Source organism: Lissotriton vulgaris, chromosome 3_1 (genome assembly GCF_964263255.1).
Source record: "Lissotriton vulgaris chromosome 3_1, aLisVul1.2, whole genome shotgun sequence".
NCBI classification, from domain to species: domain Eukaryota; kingdom Metazoa; phylum Chordata; class Amphibia; order Caudata; family Salamandridae; genus Lissotriton; species Lissotriton vulgaris.
This window is the reverse complement of record NC_141689.1, coordinates 1,354,862,829-1,354,877,013: the sequence shown is the minus strand read 5'-3', so window position 1 is coordinate 1,354,877,013 and position 14,185 is coordinate 1,354,862,829. Positions and strand designations below refer to the sequence as shown.

Below are 14,185 nucleotides of genomic sequence, written 5' to 3'. Positions count from 1 at the left end.
ACCTTTAACCTATGGAATCTCCTGTAGTATATTAGCTAGCTTGTTTTATAGAAGCACTTTACAGTATTATTATTCAAATGCTGACGTAGTATTTTCTGAACTACCTATTAGAGGACACTTGAACCTTGTACATACTAAAAGTGACGTGACCCGTTATATGGGAGAATATTTTCTGACTATAGGCAACATAGATTTAGATGAAGCCAGACAAGCTAATCTGACCTGTTCTCTGCAAGAGCAGGGAAAGATGTTCATAAAGATGGCAGACAGAAGGAGAGAAAAGTTTCAGAAGAAAGCAAATGACGAAAAGGATAGAGTCCCTAGGTGGGCTGAGCACATGGATAACACCTCGCCAGGCGAAGCTAGTCCTGCCTTGTTGCTGGATTTTGAACGAAAGGGGAAACTTGGTATCCATAGGGAAAAGACAGAGTACTATAACAATGTATTCATCGGTTCCAGCGAGTGTGAACATAATTACAAGGTAATTGGAGGTTGGGGTTTCAAAAATGGGTCAGAACCTGTGTTTCCCGGAATATATTATATATGTGGGAACAAGGCTTATTTCAAATTGCCGGATCACTGGTATGGAAGCTGCTACTTTGGCATTGTTTTCCCGAAAATATACCATGTGAACAATGCAGCTGGAAGCGATGAAGAAACTAATGGCTTAGTGCGTAGCAGACGTGAAAGTGTAGGTGAAATTATAGGTGATATTTTTAGTGCACTGATACCTGGAATGGGGGTGGTTCTGAACACTCATAGAATCTGCAAATTGTCTACAGTAGTGGACCGGTTATCAACGGACACTGCTGCTGGATTCCTGATGGTCAATACTGAAATGGTTGCGATCAGATCAATGGTTTTGCAAAACCGTCTTGCCCTTGACACCCTATTAGCAAAAGAGGGCGGAGTCTGTAAAATGCTGAAAGCGCAACATTGTTGCACTTACATTCCTGATAAAAGTATCGAACTAAAACAATATGTGAAAAACATAACTAATTTGGAAAAAGAACTCAAACCATTGGAGGTTGACAGTGCCTGGACGAGACTGACTGGAGGTCTCTCCTCTATAGGTAGTTGGTTTACTAACCTAGGTAGAAATCTTTTGTGGAAAATACTGATGCCAATAGTTGTAATATGTGTAGTTGTATTGATCATTTTTATCTGTTGCAAATGCCAGAAGTGCAAAAAGAAATATACTGCGAATAAGAGGGGGGTGAAAAGAAATATTGATGATCTAGAATTAGAGGAGTTAAAGAGTGAAATTTTCAAAAAGGTGAAAAATCACCACTCTCATAGAGAAGCTGAAAGAAAACTCAACAATAAATTTGTTGAAATTCAAATGAGTGATGTGGATGAATGAGAAAAGTTGGCATCTGTTTCCTTCTATGTGGTGATGATAGTAAATATCATCAAAGAGGGGATTGATGGAGCTGGGATTCGCATGTAAGCGCCCTGCTCTCATACAAAACCCTTGCCTAAACCGTATAATCATATTAACACCATTGTTCGTCATTTATTAAGTGTTTTCCCAAACACGCGGGTGTCCCCAGGATGCTTGCTTGTATGTCTTTTCTCATACTAACGAAGCTTGCACTAAACACGGCTGCTTCGCTGAAATTCAGTCTGCGCATGCGTCGGTCATACCCATGTGATGTGACGCACTCGCATTCTGGAGGGAATTTGTGCTCATGCGCACTGTTGCAAACATGGCCGCTTGTCTCTCACCACGCTTTCTGCTTGCTACTGCTGCTTTAGCCTATCTGTCTTTTCGCACTAAAACAATAATGCTATAGTCATTATAAAGTAAGGGTTGGTTAGAACTTTATCATGGTATACAGTGTGATCAATTTTTTATGATTTTAATTTGTTCTCGCTTACTTTTCATGTACCGCGTCTCTGGGGCTGGGAAATCGGGAGCGGAGCCATACTTGAAGCTCTGCTGGGCACCGTCACATGACCGGAGAGAAAACTCCATTGCGCAGAAGCTGAAACAAGCCAGCTGGCTCCGGAAGCACAATGCGCCTGAGAACTTCTCTGGGAAAGCAAAATCTTACCTTGGACGATGCAACTCTGTTGCTACCTATTGTGAACTTTATTATGCTGTTGTATTCTATGCATGGGAACGTGAACCCAAGGGGCGGGTAGGAAAATTTTAATATTTGGGATGAGAAAGTTGAATTCTAGGAGGTGGTAATGACCGCACCACCTCTCCTGACCAATCATAATGTGGGAAACTGTCACTTGCAACATTAGAGGGTGGTCTAAGGGCCCCCAAAACAGTATAATTGCCCTAGTCTAGCTTAGGAAAATTGTCCGACTTGTCCGAGTAGCAGACCTGTCACTGACCCTACGAACTCTATAGGTGCTCAATCTGAAGTGCTGCGGAGCACTCTGTCCATACTTTCCACAAACTCCTAAGGGGTGGAAATAATCCTAAGTGCTGGCGAAGCACTTTGCTGGGAAATTCGAAAAACCCAATCGGGGTTACTGGCGGATTACTTGCAGAGAGGGGTAACGCTGGCGTTGCTTCTGAAGCTGTGGGTGTTGGTCGTACCTCGGTGAGCCCAGTCCTGATCCCAAATCCTGAGGGGTATCCTGTCCTTACTGTCCGTGAGCTGTACCTGCTCGCATTCTGGCATTCCTTCCTGAGGGTCTTTGTCCCCGTCCTTCCAACTGACCCGTGGCCAGGGTTAGTCTTCTTTCAGAACTAGGTAAATATCAACCTGTGGGTTTACGTCTCTCTCTCTCTCTCGTCTTCTCTCTCTATTTTTCTTAATAAAGCACTCTTGCCTGTGATATTGCTCTAACACCTTGAAAGCAAGTTATATGCAATTGTTTTTAGAATTGTTCCACTTCTCTGCCCTCCCTTAGAAAATTGCCAAACTGTTATATTTTATTAGTATGTTCCAACATTTCCCTTTTTCCTTTAGTATGGTTGCGGTGAACTTAGTAAAATAGTTTAAAGCACTTAGGTTAAGTACATGTTCTAGGTCCCATCCATATCCTATGTCTTAGTATAAAGTTGCAGTGACTAGCTCTGTTCTAAAAGTCCTACCTTTTAGTCTTCCCATATACTCAATGGTCCTAGTGTTAATCTATAGCTATTTTATGGTGTTAATTTTGATGTTTGATGCATTACTCTGTCTATCACTTATTGCCTTGTCGTACTCTCTTTGAACTTTATATAAAGCTTTGAACATCCTCAGGTGTCTGTGGTCATTTTACAGAAATTGTGGATAAGTATTGTACGGATTATAAAGAGTATTTGATCTCAGGCCTGTCTGCTGTTTCCCTGATAGCTCCAGATCTGTCATAAGAATTGTGCCTGTGGTAAGTCAGGTGCATGGTAAGCAGAGGTAAACCCAAACCTTAATTACTCATAGCAGCGTGCAGGAGGAGAAACCAAGTAATCCTCACCCGGTTCACCCAAATTGGTAGTGTGGTATTGAAAATTTGCACGCCAGGGCCCAGTGCGTGTAAAGAATTGGTAACCTCGGTGACCCGGGAGAACTGCGCGCTCTATCAAGGTGAGCGAGCACGTCACTTCCAGCCCACTAATGACCTATTTGACATTAAAGGTGATCAGAAGCACAACGCTGCACGTCACACGTTACAACACTAGATTAAAACATGCACCAATGAATTATGAAATCAGAAGCGAAATCAAGGGTCTTCCTCCTGGGAAGGATGTCGTAAACCATTCTGCTATCTTGCTGGAGTTCAGATGGGGTTGTCAGTGGCTGCTGTCATGTACGCCAAGAAGGGTGCCAGATTCAAGGTCTGCAGGTAACAAAAATGTAATCAATATAGCCTCACCCTATTGCTGTATAGAATGCTTCATTCCTCCTCAGCTAGGTTGACGCTATAGCAGTTCCAAAACACATATTTTTGAGAGATTTTCTCAGAAAGGGTCAATGTTTCTTAAAACAAGCTAGTTCCGATATCCTTCGGGATCAAGTTCGCGCTATATAAAACTTTATAAATAAATAAATAAATATTCACTCATAATCTTGCATTTGTGTTTAAAGCAATCATTAGGCACGCGGCCGCACTCCTCCTTTAGTGTTTACCCTCCACGCCCTTCCTGGAGAGCAGCGACCAAGTACAATTTCCCTGAGCTGATTACCATTCTACCATGTCTTACTGGAACTTCTTTTTTGTTTTTTGGTGTTTGCAAAGGTTTCATTGGATCGCTTGTGTTTCTTTGCTTGTTTCTTCTTTTGAGGTTGTGTTTTCAAAATGTTTATTTTCTTTTGAGTTTGCCTTCCTGCCTTTTATCAATCTATTTTTAGAAGCAGCCTTTTCTGTGTGTTTATATTGGAATCGCAGCATATTGCTTTGTTAGTTTTATTACGTTTGCTGGAAGGTACATTTTTTTTGTGTTTGATTTCGCGGTTGTGCGCAAATCAGCGTTAACAAATGTCTGCTTTCTTTGCACACATGCAGCTCCAGGGTTCAAAGTAAACTCCTCTCAGCAGTACCCCTTTCAAATCTGCTCTCACCCATCGTGAGTTCCCCTGATCTGCTTCGCAAATAGAGTCCCTGACATTGCCCAAAACACGCTTCGGTTGCAATATAAATGCACAAAAAGGGAATTTTTTATTGAATTCATTATGTGCGCAGCGTTTCAATGAGATGAAAGGTAGTCCTCATTCTTATTTATGTTTTCACATTTTTACAACTGCTTTGCTGATATCTGAAAAACAATGTAGCTTTTAAGTTCATTTGATGCCACATAGCAACAATCCACATAAATACACTCCACATCATGCCATATAATTCCAATGAACACACTATTGATGGACGGAATGCAGAACAAATCAAAACATTCACCCGCAGTCAAGAGATCTGGGATAAATCCATCATTATTTTGCTCACCATACCACCCCAGTTCAGACCTGGCTATATGCAAAGTAGTCTTGACCCCTGCCTCATGGGAACTCCACAACATAGCACTAAACAACACAAAATACAATTTCACATATTAACACTCCGTGACACACAGTCCCACTCCATATAACTCCAATACACTCAAAACCACATAATTACTATCCACTTGATTCCACTGCACACCATGCCATATAATTCCACTACACACATCCACTTCACACCACACAATTATACGCCACACAATTCCACAACTAACAATTCCAATCCAACCCACATAATTCCACTCCACATCACATACATCCACTCCACCGCACTCCATAACACATGGGTAAAAGATATTGGGCCAGATGTACAACTGTTTTTGCATGCGCAAACGGGTTTGCGAACCCGTTTGTGCATGCAGAAACAGCATGGGCCATGGACACAGCCTGATCAGCGAGTCACAATTTATTTGTGACTCTCTAAATAGGTTTTGTGATTTGCAATTAGGAAGGGGCTTTCCCTTCCTAATCATGCGCAAGCACATTTTTGAATGCTTTGCGTCTGCAATTGCGGGCGCAAAACACTTGCAAATTACCACCCTCTTCAAGAGAGTGATAATGCACTCGCAAAAGGGGGCCTCTTTCCCTTTGCAAATGAATGGAAAAATATTTTTAAGGGCAGGCAGTGGTCCCAGGGACTACTACCTGCCCCTAAAAAAATGAAACAAAAAAGTTTCATTTTTTCTTTTTTAAATGCATCCCGTTTTCCTGCATTTTTTTAAAAAACTGGTTTATTTAAAAGCAGTCCCAGACATGGTGGTCTGTTGAGCCCAGCAGGCCACTATACTTGGGAGGGCCTGCCATTCCCAATGGGGTAACCAATTGCGAGAGGCTCATTTATATTCATGAGCCTCTCTATTTACGACCCCGTTGGGAATCGCTGTTTGTCTCCAAAATAGCGCCTCGCAAATTGCAAGTCGCAAAAAACTTGCAACTTGCTAGGCACTATGTAATTTCCAATGCCAATAGGTCTCATTCTAACTTTCGCAAATGCGGGAGCTATAGACATTGCCAATGCTTGTTTCCTCTGCTGTGAAAACATTTTCCCTGCGTAGAAAGCCCTTCCCCTACAACACGAGTACATCTGGGTGAGATATGTTTTCTGTTCTGAAAAGGGAGATAATCTCCAACCATTTCAGCCAGAAAGGGTTCTTTGAGAATTTCGAGAATGTCCAGAAATGTAGACATTTCCAAGTAAACCACTCCTCGGAACACCCACGTCAAGCCCCTTGAGTGGGTTTATTCCTGCAGATTTCACGCTGTTCGCAGTGGATAAATCACAACTATGCTACAGTAGCACCAATACATATGAATGATCATGTCCACAATCACTAATAGGAAAGAAACCAGTACAAACGTTGAAATGTGATTTTCACGGAATGAAAAGCTCTTTTGCATGTATGAATGACTCACCTGCTCACCCTTTCGTGTTTCAGTCCTTTATCAGTCAAAAACTCTTCCTAAAGAAATTATGTTTATATTGCCCGAGTTATCTGAACGATGTGGATAAACTTCATATATCCATACAAACCAAAGTAGCTGCAAAACAAGTAAAATAAAAAAACACAAACCTGTTTAAAGTACTTCAGGGAGTATTGATACATCGGATCTATTTCTGAAAGACTGGCGATGACATAGTAAATGACAGATCCTTGAGTAGCCACCAGGCGATACTTTTCTCGGGCTGCATTTATTTTCTCTTCAGTGGCTTCGGCCTCTTGCAACCTTGTTTTTATTGCACCCGAGGTGATCTGTGGGAGACATATTGTAAGAGACAGAAGTTGGTCAAGCGAACTCTGGCAGTGTGGCTACTTGTGAGATGAGTGTCGACCTCCCCCTTACTATTTTCAGCACTTTCAATCCACGGATAATCTACGTGCATTACCACAACTGTATTTTTCTTTCTTCAGTAAAGGCAAATTAGAAAAAGCGTACATAACCTGATAAATTGTGAAGTTTGCAAACTACGTATATTTGCTTCTTGCAGAGAACCACAAGAAACATTTCACTTTTAAAACTTAGGAAGCTATACGTTTACGAAAATCCCTATTTAATGTCAACTTCTTTGGCTGACATTTCAGTTCACCAGAGTGTTGTGTTATCAACAATGCTAAAGTAGCCGTTAACCCCTTCGCAGCTAGGCTCCCCCCCATCCCGTGCTAAGCCTTTTTTTGGAAATTTGGGGTAGTTCGCGCTTATGCCCCTGGAAATTATTGACCACTTAAGGTATCCACGCCAAATTTGCGTTCTTTTCTTCCAATATCATGGGGATTCTAAAGGTACCCAGGGTTTGTGGATTTCGCTGGAGGGGACCCAGAAATTAGCCAAAATATAACTACATTTTGGTTTGTTTTTTGAAAAATTGGAAAACAGGGCTACAGTTGAAAGCGTCTAGTTTTTTCCCTGCAAATTGTATCAACAAGGTGTTGTGGGCCTGAAATCACAATTTTCCCAGCTTTCAGGGACAAGCAGACCTTTGTCAGAAAACCAACAATTTTTACAAAGTTTTGGCATTTTTCTGGGACATAGCCTATTTTTGCTATTTTTGGTGCTTTCAACCTCCTTCCAGTTAATGGTAGAAATGGTTATGAAAGCAATAAAGGGTCCTGGAAAGCTATACATTTTAGAAAAGTAGACAATTCTGAATTCAGCAAGAGTCATTGGTGTAGATCCTTCAAGGTTTCTCTATAGAAACTAACAGTTGAATATAGGAAAAATTGAAAATTAGTTGAAAAAAACAGCCATTTGTGTCAACGTTTTCACCTGTAACCTCTTCTAAATAGGACTACTGTTTGAAAGCAATATACTGTTACATCTGCTGTACCTTTCTGGTTGTGGGGATATATAGGACTTTTAGGTTCATCAAGAACCCGACGAACCCAGAGCCAATAACTGAGCAGTGTCTTGCAATGTTTTTTTATTTTTTATGGGGAATATAGCAAAATAATATGGTAATATATACATGGAAAAATCGGTATGAATGACACCAATCTATTTCTGAAATTGGAACAAAATATAGAGTTTAGAAACAGTAGATACTTGCACATTTCCGAAAGAACAAGTTAATTACCTTCGGTAACGCTTTTTCTGGTGGATACAGTATCTGGAAAATACTAAGTTTCAGAGGAGGGTCAAGGGTAAGTAGTTTAAAGACCATCGAAGCCTCCTCTTCGGCTCAGGTCTTTGCCGAGGGGTACCGACGGAGAGAGCGGGGCCTCATCACTCTGAGTCGTTGCCGAGTGAGGTGAGGCTATACTCCCACAACTTGCTGGGGACGGTATCCTCTACTTACTATAGAATTTACAAGGATACGGTAGGATCGTCCAATTGACGATACCAGTTATTATATATAATTTTTCTCTTTAATGTACTTTACACTTCAAGTATGAGTATAACTTTGCAGTAGTAGTATCACAGCTGTGGCCCTGAAGAATGCCGGTGGACTTTTCACCTTAAGGCAGAAACATGTTGGCCTGTTTGACCAATTAGCAAAGAATACAGTGATTTTTTCACACTGTTCTCTCACTCGTTTTTACTTGACGTCTAGGTGAATACCTAATAAAATATTTTTTTGCCTCGATAGTCATTTTAATATCACTCACTATATTCACTGCACTGCACTGTACCAGCACCGCCAGGGGCGAGGACACTATCACTCAATGAACCTTTGGCACATGTCATCCCGCCAATACATCAAGGCACGGAGACACCAACCAGGTTTTTATATATCCTAAATGAAGATGCTCCGCCACGAGGGTGGGCTGATAGGACTTTGTTTACATCACTAGTGTCTCTTGACTACTGTAAGGCTGGTTCAGGGCATGTCCAGTTCTGTTTTTTTTCGGTGAGAATACTTTAGACTCAGCTCAATTGTAGACCGTCAAGTTTTTTGTTGTTTCTAGGATACAGTATCTGCCTGTGGATTCCTCACCTTGTGAATATCCCCTGCGCAACAGCCATATGGAAATGTTTTGTAGCTCTCTACGCCCACGAGGTCATGGACAACGTCACAGAGGGTACGACTCCGCTTGTGACCCCGCTGACGTCACAGTTCCGCCCCTTTATTCCGTGCCCCCGAGGCACGCGGACAGACCGACATAAACAAGTATAGTATACAAAATACACAGAATTTGAACCAACACACATAGGGGCAGATTATGATAGCGGGTTTTCCACATCCTCCGGGCTGGCGGAAGCCACCGCCGGCCCGGAGGATGCGGAAAAACGCTGCAGAGCTTTCAAAGACCCACCGCCAAATTAGGATGGCTGGTGGGTCTGGAATTCCGTCCGCAGCTTTTCCGCCGCAGTCGCCTTCCGACCGCGGCGGAAAAACTCTAACATGGCTGGCGATGTCTATCAGACACCGCCAGCCATATTAGGATGGTGGTGAATACATGCTTTTCCGCGGCGGATTTTCCGCCGTGGAAAAGCATACAGACTTTCACTTCGGGGGCCCGTTGCGGGCCCCCTGGGTGAAGGGGGGGTGCACATGGGGGGTACCTATGGTACCCCCCTGCATTTGCGTGCACAAAGCAGCAGGCACTGCGTAGTGCCTGCTGCTTTGTGCATGCAAATGCGATGCATGCATTTTTAACCTTGCGGCGGATGCAGCTTGAAGCTGCACCCGCGGCAATGTTAAAGGTTGAGGATGTGACCGCCACCCTTGCGGTCACATCCTAATCTACTCGGAGGGAACGCCGCAACCCCTGAGGACGTTCCCTCCTCCTCAGGGGTCGCGGACGGACTCAAATCCGTCCGCGATCCTAATGACCCCCATAGTGTGAAAATAATTTAAAAGGTAAAAACAATTACAATTTTCCATTGTAAAATACAACATAAATATTTACAGGTATGGACAACGGGGAGGCGGGCGGGCATGTGAGAAATCTACAGGCAGATACTGTATCCACCAGATAAAGCATTACCAAAGGTAAGTAACTTGTTCTTCTGATGGATACATCTGCCAACGGATTCCTCACCTTGAGAATAGAATCCCACAGCAGTCCCCACTCCCGGAGGAGGGTGTCCACTCCTCTATAGCAAAAAATCTTAAAGGACAGAACGTACAAAGTGGCCGTCCCTCCTCACTTCAGAATCTAACCAGTAATGCTTCGCAAAATTGTGGAGGGAGGCACAAGTTGCCGCTCTGCAAATGTCCTCTACAGGTACACCCCTAGACAAAGCAGATGATGAAGACTTTGCCCTGGTAGAGTGAGCTCTTATACCCTCTGGAGCTTCCTTACCAGCCAGGTCATAGCAGATCTTAATGCACAAGATAATCCATCTTGAAAGTGTGCGCTTGTGCAGCGCTCTTCCTTTCTTGCAGCCAGCAAATACCACAAAGAGCTGGTCGTCCACACTATAGTCTTTAGTTCTATCGATATAAAAGCCCATCGCCCTCTTAGGGTCCAGACGGTGAAGCCGCTCCTCCTCCTTGGAAGGGTGAGGGGGAGGATAGAAGGTAGGAATGGTAATGAACTGCCCCAGATGGAAGGAAGTTCCACCTTAGGCAGAAAAGCAGCCCTGGTCCTGAGTACCATTCTTTCAGCATGAATGGTCAAGAATGGGGGTTTTGAACAAAGAGCTTGAAGCTCACTTACCCTCCTTGCTGAGGATATTGCTACAAGAAAAACAGTCTTAAAAGACAATAGCCTCATGGGACACTTGTACAATGGTTCAAAAGGCGAACCCATCAAGTAGTTTAAGACAAGATTTAAGTCCCATTGAGGCACAATAAAAGGAGTAGGAGGGAATTTGTTGGTAAGTCCCTTCATGAAACGCAACACCACAGGTGACTTAAACAAATATGGCTGGTCCGGCAAACAAAGGAATGCTGACAATGCCGAAAGATAACCTTTTATCGTAGCCACAGCAAAACTCTGCTGGACCAGAGATAAAGCAAACTGAAGAATGTTGGATAAACGAGCCTTTAAAGGGTCAATAGACTTTTCCCCACACCAATGGACACTTTTAGACCACCTATAGGAATAGATAGATTTGGTGGAGAGACGTCTGGCAGACAAAATAATGTTCACCACATCGGGGGGAAGGGAAAAAGAATTCAGGTTGCCCCGTTCAATCTCCAGGCATGAAGGTGTAAGCTCTGGAGGTGGGGGTGTAGAACTTGCCCCTGCGACTGCGAGAGGAGGTCTGCCCTGAGAGGGAGACGGAGCGGAGGGCACAAGGAGAGGTGGAGAAGATCTGTGTACCACACACTTCTTGGCCTATCCGGGGCGATCAATATGACTTCGGACCGGTCTTGGCGAATCTTCCTCAGAAACCGAGGAATCAAGGGTATGGGAGGAAACATGTAAAGGAGTTGTGAGTCCCAACTCAACTGAAACGCATCCCCCAAAGCTCCCTGCATCGTATACTGGAGACTGCAGAATGACGGGCAGTGAGCATTCTCGTGAGTGGCAAACAGGTCTACCCTAGGTGTTCCCCACATCCGAAAGACGTGATGAACCACCTCCGGATGAAGCCTCCACTCGTGGTCGGCCGAGAACTGCCGACTGAGACTGTCTGCACGTACGTTCAGAACTCCGGCCAGATGATTTGCCATCGGACAAATCTGATGGTCCTGAACCCAGGACCAGAGACGCAGAACCTCTCTGCTGAGACACTGCAACCCCACTCCTCCCTGCTTGTTGACATACCACATCGCAGTAGTGTTGTCCGTTAGGACTTAAATCGACTGACCGCGAAGGGAAGGGAGGAAGGACTTGAGCGCCAAACGTATCGCCAGTAACTCTAGAAGGTTGATGTGAAGCAACCTTTCCTCTGGAGACCAAAGACCCTTGATCTCCAGATCCCCCAGATGAGCACCCCACCCTAGTGTGGATGCATCCGTTATCACTGTTGCAACCGATGGAGGCAGATGGAAGGGCTTTCCTTGAGACAGATTGCCCTCCACGCTCCACCAAGACAGATCCGCTGCAGCTTCTCTGGAGACCCTAAGTGACCCCCTGAGATCTCCATTGTGCTGATACCACTGCCTGCGGAGGCACCACTGGAGCGCCCTTATGTGCCAGCGTGCATGGTTGACCAGCAGAATGCAGGAAGCAAACAGACCGAGCAGACAAAGGACCTTCAAGACTGGAACAACCGCTCCGTTGAAAAACAAAGGAATAATGTCCTGAATGTCGAGAATCCTTTGAGGAGGAGGGAATGCCCGACACACAGTAGTGTCCAGTACTGCCCCTATGAACAGGTTGCGCTGTGAGGGCACCAGGTGAGACTTGGGTATATTTAACGAAAACCCAATTTGAACAACAGCTGTGTTGTCACCTGCAAATGATGAAGCACCTACTCTCCAGACTCTGCTTTGAGAAGCCAGTCATCCAGATAGGGGAAACTGGAATCCCCAATCTTCTGACATGGGCTGCCACCACTGCCATCAACTTGGTGAAGACTCGAGGTACAGTAGTAAGTCCAAACAGGAGAACCGCAAACTGATAGTGCTGCGTACCCACCATGAAACTGAAATACTTCCTCTGCGACTTCAGGATAGGAATGTGAAAGTACGCATCCTGCAAGTCGATCGACACCATCCAGTCCTCTTGCTGCAGCGCCTGAAGGGAGAAATGCATCGAAAGTCAATAGGTAATAACAGTTGCTCTACAATTCTGAGTTACCTAAGTCTCCCGATAAAAATGGTACCTCACATATGTGGGTAGGCCTCGTGCCCGCGACAGGAAACGGCTCAAAATGCAACATCGACACACTTTATTTTTACAGTGAAAGCTGACCCTATTTTGCAAAGTGCTTAGCTGTAGATTTTGAACCCTAGATGTTGAAAATATCGATGTTAAAAATATCGTTTTTTTTCTGTAAAAATATAAATGTAAAATAAAGTAAATAACACTAATAAATAAAATAAACATAATTAAAAATATCTAATAATGTTTAAAATTAATAAATAATACATATATAATAATACATGAATTAAACATATACATAAAATATATAATATATACATACTTAATACATTGCAATAATTATTTTAATAATTTATAAATTAATAAAAAATATTATAAATTACAAATATATTTACAAACAAAACAAAAACATAAATAAAAAGTAAAGAATTACGTTTAATAAATTAAAAAAATTAAATATACCTTTAATATTTTTAAAATTAATGATATACTACATTATCTAAATTTATACAAAACAAATAAATAACTAAATAAATAAAAATACCATTCAAAATCCATACGTGAAAAAATACAGTAATAAAAATGTTGGATAGCATAGAACTTAAAATTACCATTCCCACTCCAGAGAGCGCAACAGTAGAGAAACCGCTGTATAGCGTGGAGGTAAAAATTACTACTCCAACTCCAGAGAGTGCAACAGTAGGGAAAACATTGGATAGCGTAGGGGTAAAAATTACAATTCCAACTCAACTCGAGAGAGTGCAACAGTAGGGAAAGCGTTGGATAGGGTTGGGGTAAAAATTACTATTTTAACTCCAGAGAGTGCAACAGTAGGGAAAACATTGGATAACGTAGGGGTAAAAATTACTATTCCAACTCCAAAAAGTACAACAGTAGGGAAAGCGTTGGATAGCGTAGGGGTAAAAATTACTATTCCAACTCCAGAGACTGCAACAGTAGGGAAAGCGTTGGATAGCGTAGGGGTAAAAATTACTATTCCAACTCCAGAGACTGCAACAGTAGGGAAAGCGTTGGATAGCGTAGGGGTAAAAATTACTATTTTAACTCCAAAGAGTGCAACAGTAGGGAAAACATTGGATAGCGTAGGGGTAAAAATTACTATTCCAACTCCAGAGAGTGCAACAGTAGGGAAAGCGTTGGATAGTGTAGGGGTAAAAATGATTATTCCCACTCCAGAGACTGCAACAGTAGAGAAAACATTGGATAGCGTAGGGGTAAAAATTACTATTCCAACTCCAGAGAGTGCAACAGTAGGTTGCAGAGCACAATATTTAAGGGAGAAGATGGCTTCTCTACACATATCATTGAAGTCTAAATACGAGATAGTTTGGTGAAATTACCATACCAAAGATGTCGAGAGTGAAGCACATAAAACTGCTCTCACACTTCCAGAGAGCTGATGTGCAATTGGAGAAGAATTACTCCTGACTGGAAAATATCTATCCTTATCCCATCTCCAGGCAAGTGTAAGCATTGATTAATAGGTGCGTACTACGCAGGCAGAGTGCTCAGCCCTCACAGTAATCAAAATAACACAACACTCTGGATCACAACTTGAGTAAAACTGAACTG

General features: G+C 42.9%; 1 protein-coding gene across 1 annotated transcript in view; it reads right to left on the bottom strand.

Annotated features, from left to right (window-relative positions):
- The window catches only part of DNAH6 (dynein axonemal heavy chain 6), a 2,460,712-nt gene that overhangs the window by 510,222 nt on the left and 1,936,305 nt on the right, over positions 1-14,185 (bottom strand). The window contains exon 60 of the mRNA XM_086961829.1: positions 6,506-6,685. Within this exon, the coding sequence (XP_086817955.1) occupies positions 6,506-6,685 (180 nt within the window). The remainder of the gene's footprint in view (positions 1-6,505; positions 6,686-14,185) is intronic.